General features: G+C 40.0%; 1 protein-coding gene across 1 annotated transcript in view; it reads left to right on the forward strand.

Moving 5' to 3' along the window:
* The window catches only part of FAM83B (family with sequence similarity 83 member B), an 87,163-nt gene extending 68,397 nt beyond the window's left edge, over nucleotides 1-18,766 (forward strand). Inside the window, exons 4-5 of the mRNA XM_066603941.1 lie at nucleotides 10,534-10,658; nucleotides 16,247-18,766. Of these exons, the coding sequence (XP_066460038.1) occupies nucleotides 10,534-10,658; nucleotides 16,247-18,656 (2,535 nt within the window). The 3' untranslated portion in view covers nucleotides 18,657-18,766. The remainder of the gene's footprint in view (nucleotides 1-10,533; nucleotides 10,659-16,246) is intronic.
* The last annotated feature ends 466 nt before the right edge of the window (nucleotides 18,767-19,232 follow it).

Raw genomic sequence — 19,232 nt, forward strand, 5'->3', positions numbered from 1 at the left:
CCGCAATGTGACATTGCCCTAGGAGTCAGTCATGACTCAGTGCATGCACCAAGGGACTTTATCTTTTTTATGTCTTGGTAAGGCGAGCGATTTTTTTAGCGCAGGTATAAAAAAATCACGACTATAAGAACCAATGCTTTGGAATGAAAGTGATCACATGTCTGATTTTTACAAGCGCAACAAAAAAAATTGCACCTGTAAAAGATAGAACAGCGTTTTTAAACACACATTGCATCACACTGAAGGAATCCCCTGCCACTGCTGTGACAGCTGTGGCAGGAGATTCCATCATCTCCACGGGGAGTCCCCTCATCACTGGACACTGTGGCAGCACTGTCATAATCTTCATTGATGAGGGGACTCTCCATGGGGGATGAAGGAATTCCCTGTCACAGCTGTGGCAGAGGAGCACGATTCTATCCCATTGCTTCCAATTGGGCCAGCACTGCTGTCGCCCCATTGAAAGCAATGGGATGAAGACAACTGTCACAGGGAGGATTTTTAGGGGGGAAGGCTTGAAATATAAGCCATAACCTTAAATAATCCCTAGCTGCAGAAAAATAAATAAATCATACATCACCTAGAAGTGCTGTCCGGCTTTTCTACATGATCCCTCACACTCTTCTTCTTTATTTCTTGTGGCCAGGGATTGAAAAATCCCTGCCTCCTGAAAGCACTGCCTCTGATTGGCTAAGTGCTGTGACCAATCAGAGGCACTGCACAGCAATTCATTGAAATGGTCACAGCGCTCAGTCAATCAGAGGCAGTGCTTTCAGGAGGCAGGGATTTTTTAATCCCTGGCCACAAGAAATAAAGAAAAAGAGTGCAGGGGCCCAAGGGGAAGAGTCGAACAGCGCTTCTAGGTGATGTATGATTTTCTTTTTTTCTGCAGCTAGGGATTATTTTTGGTCACTTTTTTTTAATTCATGCGTTGTGCGATTTTTTTTAGCGCACCTATACATGCGCTAAAAAATTGCTTGTGTGACCAAGACCTTAGTTCCTAACCAGTGTCACTTTAAAATATGGCAGGATTGCATGTCCTCAAAATGTTTTCTTTTAATTCATTTAGTATATACTGTAACGTTTTATTACTGAGTATATAACATAGCAATATATGTGCATATACAATTGTGAAGGAGATTTTCCAAACATGTATAATTATATATGGAAATGAATAGAAATATTCAGTAAGAAATCCATGGCTACTATATATATATATATATATATATATATATATATATTTATTTACCACTTAAAGATATACTTTGGAGAGGCCATACATATGGCATGTTAAATTTAGGATAATTGAATTTGAAGTAGAGCTTTGATTAGTTTTTAAGGAATGGTATTTATGTTTTCTTATTTTATTTTTTAATGTTCCGGTATAATAAGCCATTTATTCATTTCAGCCTCTGTTCATTTTCAAGGTAACATATTTTCTTTAATATCATTAAACTATTATTATATTGTTATTGTAAAAGCAGGAATACTTGATGCTTATCTCTTCGGGAAACAAAAGGATTGAATTAGAAAATCCGTTCTGCTGTTCCTTCAGTTAGTATACATTGAGGACTCTCAAACTGGTACATTAGCCATCAGATAATTACAGATGCTCCTGGAGTCATCGAGATCCTTCAGTAGAAATCAATGGGCTGCTTAGCTTGACTGAAAACTCAACAAAGCAAATATATTCTATACATAGCAATCTAGGAAGCTCATATCTAATTTACTGTATCTAAAACTATTCTGTCTATCTCAATGAACAGTTTAATACTAAGTTGTCTGCTACCTTCTTAATAGTATATTTAATGTACCTGGCTTGAAGGATAACAGGATCTATTTCTGTCATTTTCCATCACAAAGGTCAGAAATAGACCACAAAGACATAATTCACAATAGAAAAAGACTAAATGCAATGTTTTTTCTGTCCAGTGAAATCCATATCTATCATCATATCTGCCAACCCATCCATCATTTTAACAATGAAGTCAATGCAATGGCAAATATTATGGATTAAAAACAACAGTCCCTGTTTATTAACTTGTAACAGTCGATGTATCTAACTAGATTACCAATTTACGGAGCTTGCTGTTTAGACCATAGTATTCACTATTTCAATGTATGCATATCCATGTATTTCATTTCATTGAGCTGATTATTCATCAAAGCAATTATATGGCTCCTTTGACTCTGCATCTGTGACTTGACTGTTCCTGTGTAACCTTGGCCTTACTGTTTTACTCAAGTTGGCAACTCTATTATAAAATGAAATGGCAATTTACCAGGAAAAAACAAGGATACCTACCAGATTATTAGTTTCTCAGCATGTTGCATGGTTTCTATGGGAATTGCTCTCCACTTTAGATATTTTTATGCTAGTGTAAAGAAAACCTGTCAGTAGGTTCTATATTAGCACTATTCTTGTCTTTTGTTCATTGTAATTAGCTTAACAGAAAAAAACTCGTTCCTCTTTGACCCTATTTAATGAGAAGAGAGCAGGCAGTGCAATTTGTTTTGAAGAAAGCAGGCAGGCATTACCACCAGATTTCCTTTTCTGTATTTCAGTTTGGTTTGTTTTACATATTCTTTTGCAGGTTGAACACAGGTAACTACATTTTTGTTTTGTATTTCTGATCACATTGTATACAAGACAAGAAATCATAGCAAATAAACAATAAAGGTAAACACTAGTGATGTTTTATATGTTTTTTGTGTCTATTTGCTTGTCCACAATTTAATATTTTTAATTTTCTTACAAGTAACGCTACTGCACATCTGGAAAATCCCTTTTATATGCCATAACAAGACATTTAGATGTCACAGAGAGGCTGGGATAGTAGTGGGTTAGGGAGTGTTCACACAGCGTTAATTACAACTGTGAATATATAGTTACTGATGTCAGCTATCAACGGCAATTGAAGTAAGATATACGCGCAGTCTTTTTTGTATAGAGTTATATTGAATAATGTTCTTACTGCAAAATCCTGTCATATACTGGTTAAATGCATGCCAAAAGGGAAACTTTTTGGCATAATTTGTACCACTAACATCCATGGGCATGTTGTCCTTCCTTATCATTATTCATAGTAATTCATATGTACTTCACTGTATGATTATGTCAGGGAAATCTATCATAGCTGAAAAGAACAGCACTGTGACGGACCACCAAATGGAGCCAAACTGAACCATTCACTTGAATTAATAAAACAGACATGTCTTTGGTGCCTGTTTTACAAGGGATCCATTCATTTCTGCTAATTTTGGAGTATAGAATAGCACAGTCGGCTATTTTATTCTGTACTCCAAAGTAATGTCCATTTACCAATGCAATTGAATGGTACTGTTGGGTTCCGTTCAGTGCTGACGTAATCAAGCAGAGTATTAAATAATGCCGTGTGAACATAAAGAAGGGCAAAAAATGGGACAAAAAGTTTCCCTCTTGGCATACATTTAAGCAGTATATGACAGGATTTTGCAACCAAAACTATTATAGAAAGTAACAACATTTTTCAATACAGCAAAAGGTGCTTACTGTAGGTGTGTTACTTTTAATGGAGGTTGATGGCTGACATAAGCAGCTATATATTCATACAGTTGTAAGTATCTGGCTCAATATTTTATATAAGTGTACCACCAAACAGAAGCACTGAAGCTATGCGGACCTAACGTGTTTTAGCGCATTGGAAATACGTGGTCATATTTCTTTTCTTCCGGCAATTCAGTTGATCTGTGTGGTTAGAAAAACCCAGTTAGGACAACACTTTTAATATATGTGTGAAAAGAATAAGTAAAATCATTAGTATGATTTCTCTATTTTAGCACCTATTTACATAGCACTTCTTTACGTTTACACGAGAGAAGTGCAGGAATATAGATGTACAAAAATGTTTAATACTTTGAACACAGGACTAAATTTGTCAAAACGATTTATTGTAGGTTACATTATCTGAGAGGTGGTCCAGGAATAGTGGTCTCTGGTCCTACATTCCTACAGCAATGTTCTACTATTTTGTAGATAGATAGATAGATAGATATGTGTGGACTTTTAGGCCTTGGTCAAACGGGCGTTTTTTCGTGCGATTTGCGCATGCACATGCAAACTGCGCATATATAGAACCATTGCTTCGCAATGGGATCGGTCACATGGCCGCTTTTTATGCGGATGTCCGATAAATTATAGGACACTAAGAATCGCAGATCGCGCCTATCTGTGTTCTGCGATTCCTTGTGTTCTACATATGCGCTCAATGGGGCCGGCGGCTGCAGCGCCGACCCCATTGAGAACATATACTACAAAAATCATTCGCCTCTGCCACAGCTGTAACAGCTGTGGCAGAGAAGAACGATGTTCGCCCATTGAATTCAATAGAGCCGGCAATACAGCCGGCTCTATTGAAAGCAACGGGCTGCCGGCGAGCGCGGGATGAATTTTCGGGAAGGGCTTAAAAAAATAAGCCCTTCCCTGAAAATCATCCTAAAATGTGTAAAAATAAAAAAATATATATATACTCACCTTGTCCCTGCAGCTGGAGTTCAGCCGCGGCCGGCCGGCAGTTCTCCTGGACTACTCTGTGTAGTATTCAGCAGGCGGGGATTTAAAATCCCCGCCTGCTGAATGGGCTGCCTCTGATTGGTCACAGCCCTCACCAATCAGAGGCAGCTCTCATTCACCCATTCATGAATTCCTGAATGGGTGAGTGAGTGCTGCCTCTGATTGGCTGAGCGCAAGGACCAATCAGGGGCAGCTCTCAGCTATTGAATGACAGCTGAGAGCTGCCCTTGATTGATCCCTGCACTGAGCCAATCAGAGGCAGCACTCACTCACCAATCAGAGGCAGCCCATTCAGCAGGCAGGGATTTTAAATCCCCGCCTGCTGAATACTACACAGAGCAGTTCAGGAGAACTGCCAACCGGCCGCGGCTACACTCCGGCTGCAGGGACAAGGTGAGTATATATATTTTTTTATTTTTACACATTTTAGGATGATTTTCAGGGAAGGGCTTATATTTTTAAGCCCTTCCCAAAAATTCATCCCGCGCTCGCCGGCAGCCCATTGCTTTCAATGGAGCTGGTTGTATTGCTGGCTCCATTGAATTTCAATGGGTTGGACAGCGCTCCTTTGATCGGGCCCGTTTCGCCGAAAACCCTGCTAGCTGCAGATTTTTCGGCAAATCGTCGGCCCCGGTCACGCGATTTGTGGATGCGCATCCGTCATGCGATCCGCAAGTCGTGGCAAAAAACGGTAGTCTGACCAAGGCCTTAGGGTGGGTTTACATAAGCATGTTTTCGTGCGTACTTAGGTGTGTACATACGTGCGCACCTAGGTACGAGCAAAAACACTCGTGTATGCAGCTGCATGCAGTGTTTTCAATTCATTGAAAGCAATGGTCTGCCGACACCCCTGCATTCTTTTTCAGTGAAGGGCTTTACATGTAAGCTCTTCCCTGAAAAAGAATAATTTTATTGTAAAAAAAAAATATATAAAAAATATACTTACCTGTCCTTTTAACTAGCGGGGATGAAGGAAACATCTGTATGTGGCAGATGTATTCTTCATCCCCGCGCGGGACACTGCAGCGGCAGACAGGTAAGTATATTTTTTATATATATATATTTTTTACACTAAAATTTTTCTTTTTCAAGGAAGAGCTTATATGTAAAGCCCTTCCCTGAAAAACAGTGCAGGGGTGCCGGCAGACCATTGTTTTCAATGGAGCCGCCGGCAGCACCCACGGCTCCATTGAGAACAATGCATGCAATCCCTATGGTGCACGCATGTCCTATCTTTGCAGGCACACACCTGTAAAGTACGGACATGTGCACAAACCATAGGGAATGCATTGTTGCAAATAGAAGCGTGTTTTTGTGTGTGCGTATGCACACACAAAAACACGCTTGTGTGAAGCCACCCTAAAGATCTAATAAGGCATTTTATGACATCTATCTAGAATTTTTCCAGATCATCTGGTTGCTGAAGAATTAGAATCAATCTAAGAAAATGCGTCAAACCTTTATTCTTATAGTGGCAATTATTTATTTAACCACTAATTGCAATATCTTTCTGGGATTTACTCTTAGGCTGCATTCACACGAACGTATATCGGCTCGGTTTTTACGCCGAGCCGATATAGGTTGTCCTCGTGTGCAGGGGGGGGGAGGATGGAAGAGCCAGGAGCAGGAACTCAGCTCCCGCCCCCTCTCTGCCCCTCTGCACTATTTGCAATGGGGAGAGGCAGGCCAGGGGCGGGGCTAAGTTCCGAGAATTAGCCCCGCCCCATCCCCACCTCCTTTCATTGCAAATAGTGCAGAGGGGCGGAGAGGAGGCAGAGAGGGGGCGGGAGCTGAGTTCCTGCTCCTGGCTCTTCCATCCCCCCCCCTTCCTGCACACGAGGTCAACGTATATCGGCTCGGCGTGAAAACCAAGCCGATATACATTCGTCTGAATGCAGCCTTAGTATGTTATGTGACTTGCTTCTTGGATCTCTTTATGATGAGTGCATTCTAGATGATATATGTTGTTGCCACATCATTGGCCATCACTAAGATTTGGCACTAACTTATTATTTTGAATCTTGATGTCTATTCAGACTGGGCTTTTAGTTAGATGGTGCATTTTGCTTATCTGGTGCAGCCATTATTTTTCTCAGTCTGGGAATCTCATCCTTCAAATATATTGGCCTTCTTTTCAGTCCTTGTTTAGAGGCATTTAGCAGATATTTTGTTTTTTGCTCATCAACAAGAATAATCCCATTACTGTTTGAAATCAGTGGTTTTTCATTCCATTTATTTCCCTCAATGTTCTAAATCTTGGATTGGGAAGGATTTGTATTTTCTTTTTCCTCTCAAATTTCTGAGTAATCGACTGGGTATCCTTCTTTATATGTATGTGTTTGTTGGTTATTTGTAGCCCTCTTTTTCAATAAATGTGATAAAATTTAGGGAATTGACTCATTCTGTGAAGGTGTATCTCTTACTGGGAGCAATAACATTTTGATACATTTAATGCACCAAAAAACTTGTCATTAAAGCTAGATGGACTGATTCATAATATTATTGACTTCCTCAAAGGTCGGCATTTCACGATTTGCATGTAAACTAGCAAACTTATTTCATTTTTCAAATAATATGCATAATTTATACTAGCAAGAGAATCAGTCTGCACAGTGCATGAAACATAAATAAGCTCTTTTGCAAGCTTCAACATTGCTTTGCAGAAATCCTGTCGCCAATTGGTGTCTGAATATTGTGTAACCTTGTCAAAGCCTCTTGAGATGTTTTGCTGTTTTTTGAAATGTAAAGAAATGTGTTGAGTCGTATTTTCTATAGTATAACAGAATAAAAACGAAATAAGCATTATCTTTCTATATTAGATTTTGTATCCTCATGTTGGTATATGCTACATTTTATCAGTATTGAAACACAGTTAACTTATAACAAACTTCAGAAGCTCATCCTTTTTTTGACTGTGAGCCATAAAATAGGGTTTAACCATCAGATAATCCATGCAAGTACTATATTTTGTAAAGTAATAGTAATGTAATATGTGTATACCAGCACCCACTTACTAGATAGCTTGACAATAATCAAACTAATAATAAAAACTACTCCATTTAGAACAGTGTTTCCCAAACTTTAGTCCTCATGAGCCCAACAGGTCATGTTTGCAGGACTTCCTCCGTATTGCACAGGTGATGTAATTATTGTCGGTGCCTCAGACATTGCCACAGGGGTTCTTACTATAGGATATCCTGAAAACATGACCTGTTGGAAATACTGTTTTAGGCCCCCTATACACGAGCATTGTATCCGGCGGCGGAGATCCTCTGCGGGAGCCGCAGCCCGGGAGCAGGAGATGACAGACGGATCCTTGCTGTCAGCCTATCTGGCAGATAGGCTGACCGTGAAGAATCACGGCCATTTGCAGCATGCTGCGAATTGCCGTCCACAAGCGGAGAATCGCAATGATTCACTGCTCGTGGACACGGGGACGGCGCTTTCCATAGCAATGCTATGGAAAGCTTTAGACGGCGTGATTCGACGGCGATTTATCACCGGCGAAATCACACTCGTGGACAGGGGGCCTTAGAGTTTATTTTGAGGTCTCAAAAACCAAACCTATTTTCCTGAATGCCACAAAATATGCCATTCATAAATGTTTCTTGCTTTGATCACTAAGTTATGTTAAAACCGTTTCCTAATTTTTATATTTGCATTACTTTCATATACTCCTTGAAGTTGTTTAATATTATTATTGATACTTCCTCTTTGCTTGGAACAAGGTTTGCAATCTTTGCTAATCCAACAACATATTCTTTCACATCGATATCTTGAATAGTTATTTATAAAATGAAGGTTTTCACAAGGACACAGCTACAGCTTGAAATATTCCAATGCTTGCTTCTGAACAAAATAAATTTGGTTCTCCACAGAAGCACAGTTCTTCACGCATGGCTGAGTAGCAAATCATAGTTGAGTAGTAAATTGAGAAATGAGTCTTCCTTAAACAGAACATTCATACATGATAGTCTCCATTTATATCAGTTGCTACTGTGCATGCAGAGATCATCATTTTCTTTTAGCTTTTTCAAGCTTTTTCAAGCTTTAGCTTCCTGTAAAATGGTCCTAACACACTGTTGTGTCACTCACTACATACTATACCTAGCTTAGAGGTGCTTTTTGCTATTTGATATTACAAGTAAAATGATAATCCATTTTAACTAAATTGGATATGTGTAGGGAGGAGCTATTTATCTGCCCCACTGCTGCCACCTGCAGTCAGATAAGGGTACTGCCTGAAGCAGTGTTCTAACTCCATCACATGGATTTTACATCCTTAAAAGGGTTTTACGCAATTGAACTTTATCACCTACCCACAGGATAGGTTATACAAATCTAATTGGTGGGGTTCACACTACTGCAACACCAGTCATTCATGGAAATGCGAGTCCCATTGTTCCCCTCTCCTCCTCATTGCACTCCCTGTATGAGGAGGAGACTGAATGGAGTAGCAGTTGAGCCTGTGCACTGCTGCACCATTAGTTGTAAAGGGACAGCAGTGCACATGCTTGCAATGCTCCCCTTTTTATGCTCCTTCTTACTGTGAGGAGTAGAGAAAGACATGGGACCTCCAGCTTTATGATCAGTGTAGGTCCTAGCGGTGGAACTTCACTAATCAGACTTTCACCATCTATACTGGGAATAGATGCTAAATGTAGTTGTGGGATAATCCCTTTAGGATAACAATAGCTTGGCATATTGAAAATTTAGTTCCTGATTTTTAAGATATGTATTTCTCATGCCTGTCTTAAAATAAAAATATGCTAAATTAAGATCCACGAAAACTGTTCAGAGGCGCATGATGGAAGCACTTAAAACAAAATGTAAAAGAACTGCATAAACATTCCACTAATATATTATTGCCAGACCAACTCTACCTGGAAGCATGGGCTTCTAAAATAATCCAGGATAAAGGAAACTATTTTCTATCCAGGATGCTGACCAAGTACCAGTTGTCTCCAACTTGTGGCTTTTCAACTCATGTGAAACCTACAGCATGCCCGAATAGTCACAGTCATGTCAGACACTGTAGGTTTCACAACAGTTGGAAAGCTGCAGGTTTAAGAGTACTATTGTAGACCATGCTGAAACTGTCGAAAGTCTCATAGCTTGGCCGAGATTTAGATTCCCTGTGGCGTCATTGAAGTAGGCGAGTTTCTGAAACGTAATGTATGTATGTAATGTATCACAAATACTAAATATGAGGATTTTAACCCTCAGAGGAATGGTGTATGTACAAATGTACTAAAATTGTTACTCACCCATAACTTGCTTTGCATACTGTAACGTTTGGTATACTGTACTAATAAAATATAGAGTATGTAAGCTGGGATAGAATCAAATATATTAGTTATATCGAAAAACAAAAATAGTATGAATGTCTATATAGTAGTTGTTTTGCCCTTTTATGATCATATACAATACAATGACAATAAATCACTTTATTTTTATCTGTTCTTCAGTTCACGGATAAAGCCAACTCCTAATGGTATTATTCTGTTGTCATTTTTTTCTAGGTCATAAGATTTTCAATGCCTCCTGGACCAAAATTCAATTACTTTACTTCTGACTTCCCCATAGCTACATGTATCCAAAGAAACATCATATAGTATACAAAAAAAAGGTTTATATATATAATCATGCATCCTCCTATGTGAATCCAGAAGTACTGTACATATATTCTAAAACATATACATTAAACACATAACAGTGTATGAACAGTATGTACACCGGCTGATAATGTCACTCATGAATTCTGAGGTTTTTGATGATAAGCATACAGATTTACCAGCTCATATTTAATAGGTAACGTAAGAGAAGAGATGTAACCTACTGAGTTTGCTGTAAACGTTTCTTTTCAAATGGAAAAGGTAGACAGATTAAGACATTTGATCCAAAATATGCTTCACAATGTAGAATTGTGATTCCTTAACACCATGTATTATATTTGATACTATTATTCTTTTTTTACACAGAACATGAGAGTACGAACAGTCAAAGGACAGGAATATTTTTCTAAGTCAGGAGCGAAGTTCTGTGGGAAAATGGAACAGAAGTTTCTTTTACTTGACTGTGAGAAAGTTATGTATGGTACTTACAGGTAAAATGGATATCCGATACTTTTATTGTTGATGATGATGGAGATATGCTTCTCCTTCTATAAAAAGTTACATTTCTTGGTTACATCAAGCAAAGCATAACACTTATATTCAGTTGTGTATCTAGATATTGCTGTTTGATATGGTGCTCCTGATGTTTTTTTCAGTCCGTCTCAGAATGTCCACAAATTGCCCATCATCTCAGCCCCACCACACAAATTCTCTTGTATGCAGAAAGCAGAGTCATTCCTACTATTGTACAGGCCAGCCCATAATAATTAGCACACTACAAGTGGCTTATTCTTACTGGCCTTAAACACAATTGGTGGATGGCCTGAGAGGGAATTAGGAGAACTTCGGGAGGTGCTATGACAAGTACCGAACTTCAATGACCAGAAAAAAGGAGCGCTTTAAAAAAATAATTCCATTTGGAAAATTATGTTTTGCATCGTTTAACCCCTTAATGACGGCCCCATCGGGAAACTATGTCCTCAGAAAGTGAGCTTTAATCCTAGAGGACGTAGTTTTATGCATCCTCTTTGGATTGATGCCCACTTGCCTGAGGACGTGACAGCTCCATGCTGTCGGTGCCCGCAGGTAGCCGACAGCATGGAGCTGTCATCCCAGGATGCGGGCAGTCCCCCCCGGCATTGCGATCGGCGCTCTCCTGGCTCCCGGCTCCTGCAGGTAGCCAGGAACCAGGAGGTGTTACCGGGGACCCAGGGCCCGCGATCGCCGCTATCCATTGGATAGCGGCGATCGCGAAAAAGTAGAAAAAGTAAAAGAAAAGTAAAGTTTCACCTCCCCTCATGGATCGGATCCATGAGGGGAGGTGAAAATACTCACCCCCGGTCCTCTGCGATGTCCCGATGTCCCGTGACCCGAAATCCCCATCTGTGCATGCGCGCCTGATGATTGACATCGGGCGCGTGCACAGAGGGGCTCGAGCTCCGGGAAATTCAAAATTACTTTGCTCCTGGATGCCATGTGTAGCCAAGAGCAGAGGGATGTCCCTGGGGACATGATCACTGTCATCCAATGGATGACAGTCATCATGTATAGTAAAAAAAAAAGTGCAAAAAGTAAAAAAATAAAAATAAAAAAGGGGTAAAAAGTAAAAAAAAAAAAAGTGCAAAAAGTTAAAAAAAAAGTTAAAAAAAGTTTTAAAAAGTTAAAAAAGCTTGCGTTTCGTCTCCCCCCACGGATCATATCCGTGAGGGAGGATGAAATGACGTACCTAAGGCCCGCGGATTTATCCGCGGACCTTACCCCAGCTTCTGCGCACGTGCCCGTCGCCAATATGGCAGGCGCAGCGCAAAAGCCGTGGTAATTTAAAATCTCCCTGCTCCTGGCTACAAAACTTAGCCGAGAGCCTGGAGATTTCACAGGGGGCCGCGGTGAGTGGTTCCTGATCACGTGTTCGCTGTTATCCAATGGATAATGGTGATCACGTGAAAGTAAAAAAAAAGGTGAAGGTTCATCTCCCCTCCCCGATGCAATCGGTGAGGGGAGATGAAACTTTTTACCGGAGGCCTCTGTATTTGCACCCCGATGCGATCTTCTTCCATGAACTTTCCCGGATTCTGCGCATGCGACCGCCAGCAGAACACCGGACACATGCGCAGGAGGCGGGAAGCCCAGGAAATTTAAAATCTCCTTGCTCTCAGCGACCAACGGTCGCCGAGAGCCTGGAGCAGTGACGGGTGGCCTTGTTGAGTGGTCCCCGGTCACGTGATAAAAAGGTAGCGATCTACGTTTGACCGGTCTCACATGACCGGATACGAATTACGGATTCCGCATGCGACTGATCCGCAGTAATACGCAGATCAATCGCATTGGATTACACAATTCCGCTCACATTAGCGGGTTGGAATTGTGTAATCCACTCGCAGAAAAGAGAACGCAGCAGGTTCTATTTTACTGCGGATATCCGCAACATAGAGCCCATTGTGCTCCATGGTCATGGATATACCGGCAGCCCATACGCAACTACATTGTATACGGGCTGCGGGTATCCGCGTCATCGCTAAGCGACGGTGCGGGAAATACAAACAAAAAAGAAAGTGTACTGCGAATGACCGCCTATGTGAGTAGCCAGTTATGCGCTGTACATTACATGGCCGTACGCAGGGTCTCAGCCAGGATCCGCTGCGGGACTCTGCAAGCGGATTCCACCTACAGCTGCGTGAGCCCGGCGTTATTCAGACCGCTACCTGTAATACGCAATTTACAAGAAGCCCTGAGAACGCTCACCTTCCTGCAGTTCCAAGAGCAGCTTGTTGAGCGTCTTCTATGCGAGACTGCCGAACCTCATCAAGCTTACGGAGACTCACGGAACGCTACTTTTTACACCCCATACCCGCCACTAAGGTCAAGAAATACCCCCAAAAAGCATGAGAGGAGGGGGAATACACGGTTTTATTGCCCCATGTACCCATCCCAACCAGCCTCCGTAATTACCCGTCTTTGGAAATACCACACAGTTCACATTATTACTTTTATCTAAGATTTGGGGAATGCCGAAAAGGGCGCGGAGGAGGGGGGGATATTTTTAGGGAGTCAATTTTTATTCCGTACAAATGAGCAATGGGGCCTGGAATTTATTCCGTTGTACCCTGCAATCCAACGGGTGTTCCCTGCATTATAGGCCTTGCCATGTGACCTGTAAGTAGAAAGGGGCCACAATAGGTATGTTTTTGAACACGGGACAAACGGGGGTATCCATTTTGGGGTGAACGTCTTCACTCCTATGTACACTGTACAAAAAAAACCAGTTTTTAAATTGACAAAATTGCCAAAAAAATGAAAATCGTAATTTTTTCCTTCTGCTTTGCTTAGATTTATTCAAATACTGTGGGGTCAAAATACGCAATACACCCCTAAATGAATTCGTTAGGGGGTCTAGTTTTCAAAATGGGATCATTTGTGGGGGTTCTCTGTCGTTTTGGCCGCTCAACTGCTCTACAAGTGGGCAATGGGGCCTAAATCACCTTCATGCTAAATTTCTGTTCTGAAAGCCACCAACTACTCCTTACATTTTGGGCCCCGTTGTGCATCCAGACAAAAGATTAGGGCCACAATGGGTATGTCTCTGAACACGGGAAAAACAGGGGTATCCATTTTGGGGTGCAAGTCTTCGTTCATGTGTGTGCTGTACAAAAAAAAACCCAGTTTTTAAAATGACAGAATTGCCAACAAAACGAAAATCACAATTTTTTTCCTTTTGCTTTGCTTGAATTCATTCAAAAATTGTGGGGTCAAAATGGGCAATACACCCCTAGATAAATTTGTTAAGGGGTCTAGTTTTCAAAATGGGCTCACTTGTGGGGGTTCTCTTTGATTTTGGCCACTCAAGAGCTCCACAAATGTGCTATGGGGCCTAAAACGCCTTCAAGGAAAATCTATGTTCTGAAAGCCACCGACTACTCCTTTCGTTTTGGGCCCCGTTGTGCAGTCAGATGTAAAATTAGGGCCACAATGGGTATGTCTCTGAACACGGGACAAACAGGGCTATCCATTTTGGGGTGCAAGGCTTCATTCATGTGTGTGTTGTACAAAAAAAGCTATTTTTAAAATGACAGAATTGACAAAAAAACGAAAATCACAATTTTTTCCTTTTGCTTGGCTTGAATTCATTCAAAAACTGTGGGGTCAAAATGGGCAGTACACCCATAAATAAATTCGTTAAGGGGTCCAGTTTTCAAAATGGGGTCACTTGTGGGGGTTCTCTTTGGTTTTGGCCGCTCAAGAGCTCCACAAAAGTGCTATGGGGCCTAAAATGCCTTCAAGGAAAATTTATGTTCTGAAAGACACCGACTGCTCCTCTCATTTTGGGTCCCGTTGTGCATCCAGACATAAGATTAGGGCCACAATGGATATGTTTCTGAACACGGGACAAACAGGGGTATCAATCTTGGGGTGTAAATCCTCATTTTCATGGGCTCTATAGGAAAAAAGTTTGTCTTTAAAATGACATATTTGCAAAAATATGAAATTTTATTTTTTCTCCTCTAAATTAAATTAATTCCTGAAAAAAACTGGTGGGGTCAAAATACTCAGGACACCCCTCAGTGAATACATTAAGGGGTGTAGTTTTTAAAATGGAGTCATTTGTGGGGGTATCTATTATTCTGACACTTATGAGCCTTTGCAAACTTGGCTTGGTGCAGGAAAACAAAGTGTTCCTCAAAATGCTGGAAAGTAATGTTAAATTTGTACGTCCTCTAAATGGTTAAAAAAAACACAAAAGTTTTTCAAGTGTGCATTCAGAATAAAGTAAACAGATGGAAATACATATCTTATCAAAAATTTGTATAGTATGTTTGGACATATTTGAGATATTACGGTTAAAAATGTGAAAAAATGACAATTTTTTCAAAATGTTTCCAATATTGGTACTTTTAATAAATATACACAAATTATTTCGGTCTCTTTTTACAACCAAAATGAAGTACAACATGTGGCGAAAAAACAATGTCGGAATCACTTGGCTATGTAAAGCCTTTACGAAGTTATGCTACGTTGAACGACGCATGTCAGATTTCCAAAATTTGGCTCCGTCACTAAGGCGCAAACAGGCTTCGTCCCTAAGGGGTTAACAGAGAAATTAAATATTAAACCATTAGAACGACTCTTTCATAATACTATTTGACATTTTTATAAATATTTATCAATTTATGGGGATTGTCTGGTTACTGGACAACATTTCCGTAAATGGTCTAGCTGTGTTTAAATAACAAAAAGAGCAGAACTTACCCCTCCTCTGCTGTGGGGATCCAGTGCTCTAGCTCTGCTGTCCTCCTAGTGTTTGTTCTGGAAGATGATATCAAAAGAAATCACTTGACCGCTGTAGCCAATAAGAGGCTGCAGTGTCACCGTTCTGAACTCCTGGCATCGTGGTACCCAGGATGTGAGCACTTATACCAGGAGAACGGGCAGTGACACTGCAGCCTCTAATTGGCTGCAGAGGTCAGGTGACATCATCTTCCAGAACAAACACCAAGAGGATAGCAGGGCTATAGCACTGGATCCCTGTGACAGAGTAGGGGTAGGTTCTGCTCTTTTTGTTATTTTAGCACACTTTGCGCAATGTTGTCCAGTAATTGGACAGCCCTTTTGTGGACTTCTACTTCACCGAAATCTTATTGTTTTTGTAGGATTTCATTATGTGGAAGGCAATGGTGTTGAAAACAGTGCAGTTCTTTAACTTGAGTTCTAAAGCAATAGTATGCCTGGTCAGCATAGCATTAAAGTATAAAAGATTGTATCTTTAAAGTAACTACACTGTTCTCAGGTGTTGCACTTTTCTTTGTTGCCAAATCTAAAAGGACCTTGATTCCTAGTCAAATACTCTTTTGTTCTACAGTTCCCCAAAACAAATATATTTGATAAATGATAGCCATAAAACAATGTAACTATATTAATTTTTCAGTTTGCTGAAGACAAAAATAATTGAAGACTTATTGAAATTGTCTGTCCCTTGGGTTAAAAAGCGTTCTACAGTTTACAATTAGAAGTAAATGTAAATGTGTGAGTCACTCATTATTATTATTTAAATCATCATTATGTATTCATTTTTTTTATTTTGCAGCTTCATGTGGTCATATGAAAAAGTTCACTTAAGTATGATGCAAGTTATCACTGGAAAGCTAGTAGAGTGCTTTGATGAAGAATTTCGAACACTGTATGCTCGTTCCTCTATCCCTGAAGCATTTGGACCAGAAGTATCTGTGACTGGAAAATGCAAAAAAATTCCATGGGAAAATGGATCATACCAAAATTCATTATCTTCTTTACTCTCTGCTTCGAGTCAAAGGAGCCTCTTCGGAAGAAAAGAGCCAATGAGCATATTAGATTCTTCTTATTTAAAATCAAGGAATAGATTTCTTAACAATGAAGAAGACAGATACAGTAGGAGAAATTTATCATTTAGAGGATTCAATGTGCAAAATAAAATTAATCAGTTCCAGCAGTTTGATCGAAATGACAACTGGAAACGGCATAGTTATGCAGCAGGAGAAAAGACTGATGTGTCTCCTTATTTAATGCTTCACAGAGCTACAAACAGAATTAATCATCAACCTCTTCACTGGAATAGACTTCCAGATGTTACTAGTATAGGCTCATCAAGGGGTGGGTACTCAAGCAATTATACTGGATCTACAACTCAAAGTTTTGCCAATCGTTTGTCCCACAGACTAACAACAAATCTTTCTGAACGTAATTCAAGTGTACGAAGATCTTTTCATGGAACAGATAATCATGTGCGTTCAGTACAGCAGAGGATGCCCACTTTGGAGCACACTACCAAGTCATTTCTTCGAAACTGGAGAATTGAATCGTATTTAAATGACCACTCTGATATACCTCCAGAATCAAGTGAAACAGAGTTAAACAGAGGAGATAGCAATGAAGGAGTTGAAAATTCAATGGATAATTCATTGTACAACCAGTCCAAGCCACAGACATCAATTCTGTACAAGCCAACTTTGTCAGAGCAAAAAGAAGCCAGAAGCTGTACAACAAACTCCTCTCATTCAAATTCAACTATCATTGATTCTCAAGGAAGCCAAACTCCAAAGGCATATTCACCAGTACACGTTAGGAATTCAGAGACAAAAGAAGTCAAGCATATTCCAAGTTATGGTACATCACAGTCTTCTCAACAGCATGATGTATTGAAAAGGCATAGCCTGCAGGTTCCAGGCAACCCAGAACTCGTGAACCAAGGTCCCAGTTGCACTACTAATCCAGGGCCAGTAAATTATCTCTACACAACACTTCCTTCCAGTAAACCGACTGATAGTACTAGGAAACCAAATGACAACATTCTGAAAAGACGTAGCTTGCCACTCTTTGAAAGTCGAAAGGTAAACGTAGGCCACAGCAATAATGTGATTCCACCAAACTACATTTATACATCGCTAGTAAAAAAGCCACAAGAAAACCCTACAAGCCCTACCGATGCTCATAACACTAATAAACTAGGCAAAAATACAGCCAATCAAATTAAACCTGAGCAATCATTGTCCACAGAAACATTGGATGACGATGGCAGCAAAGACTCTCCAGGCAAGAAAGAAAATAAGGGTTCTCCAAGCTTTCTTAAAAAAGGATCAAATAAACTGAAATCATTGCTCAACTTAACACCAGATAAAAAAGAAAGTCTATCTAAAAACAAAGCACCAGCATTCTATAGAATGTGCAGCAGTTCTGACACATTGATCTCTGAAGATGATGATGAACAGTGTCCAAAAATATCTGACTCAAAAAATGATTCCATTCCCCGGAAGGAGAAGACACTCTCTGTGTCACAAATAAGTCTACATAAAAGTAGAGAAAATGTTACTCTTGGATCTAGTAGATCACACATACTTCTTTCAGATGATAGAAGATCTAATTGGTCCTCTACTATGAGTAGTGTTGAAAATAAATTTCTTGAAAACACAGGTGATGCATCTGCTCCTCGATTTAATACAGAACAAATTCAATTTCAAGACCCAAGGGCACAATTCAAAAGTAATACATATGGTAGAGTTGTACCTCCTTCAGTGCAGAGAGAAATCTCCTTAAGAAATCCAAAGCAAGGTATACACAGAGTATTGTCTCAGAGAGAGATACATCATAGTACCATTCCCCATATTATGCACAGAGATATGCATTTCAGACACTCACACAGGGATATACAGCACAAAGAGGTACCACGTAGGGATATGAATATGGTTCAACCAATGCATGACTTTTCAAAACCAAAGGAGGACTCAAGCATGTCTCGCTCAAGTGACAGAAGGCTTTATGGTCGGTTTGAGCAATATTCTAATACACCAAGTCTCCATACTCAGACATTAGACTATAAGAGTAAAGGAGTTATGCCTAATTATTCGAGACCACCACACACCTTAAGTTACAACTCAAGTGTTTATAACTCTGTCCAGCCAAATGAAAATAAATTTGGCAGATTCATGCAAAAATTTGGAAACTTCATTCACAAGAAACAATAAAGAACACCGACTAAAAGCATAATTGTAAATAGGACATTGTTTATTATTAGCTTATGTAATTGAATTGGATTGGATCTATCCATTTTGTAAAATATGTGTTGTTTTTTTTTTTAAATAAAACTATACTGTCAGTATTATTGCATGCTTTTTATTATATACAGATTTAAATCAGTAACTACCAGTATAGCACATATTTACCTGATCCTAACAGAATATGTAAAATGATAGGAACAAATACTAAAAGATTCTATGTGTGTACTGTGCATAGTCTCTCAAGTACTGTACAGCTACATCACACCTGATATTCTGGGAAGGCAAGAAACCGCAAGGTAGAAGCCAATTAGCCCATTCGGGGGAAAAATTCCTTCCCGACTCCATAATGGCAGTCAGAAAAATCCCTGGATCAACCTTTGATAGTTCCTACATAAATGTAAGACCCAGAACAACAACCCTGCTGGTCACCTAATGTCTATATCCTGTAATATCATAGTGCTCTAGAAAGACATCTTGTCCACAGTCTCACTGCTCTTATAGTAAAGTACCCCCTTCTGTGTTGGTCATGAAACCTGTTTTCTT

Source organism: Eleutherodactylus coqui, chromosome 1 (genome assembly GCF_035609145.1).
Source record: "Eleutherodactylus coqui strain aEleCoq1 chromosome 1, aEleCoq1.hap1, whole genome shotgun sequence".
Lineage (NCBI taxonomy): Eukaryota > Metazoa > Chordata > Amphibia > Anura > Eleutherodactylidae > Eleutherodactylus > Eleutherodactylus coqui.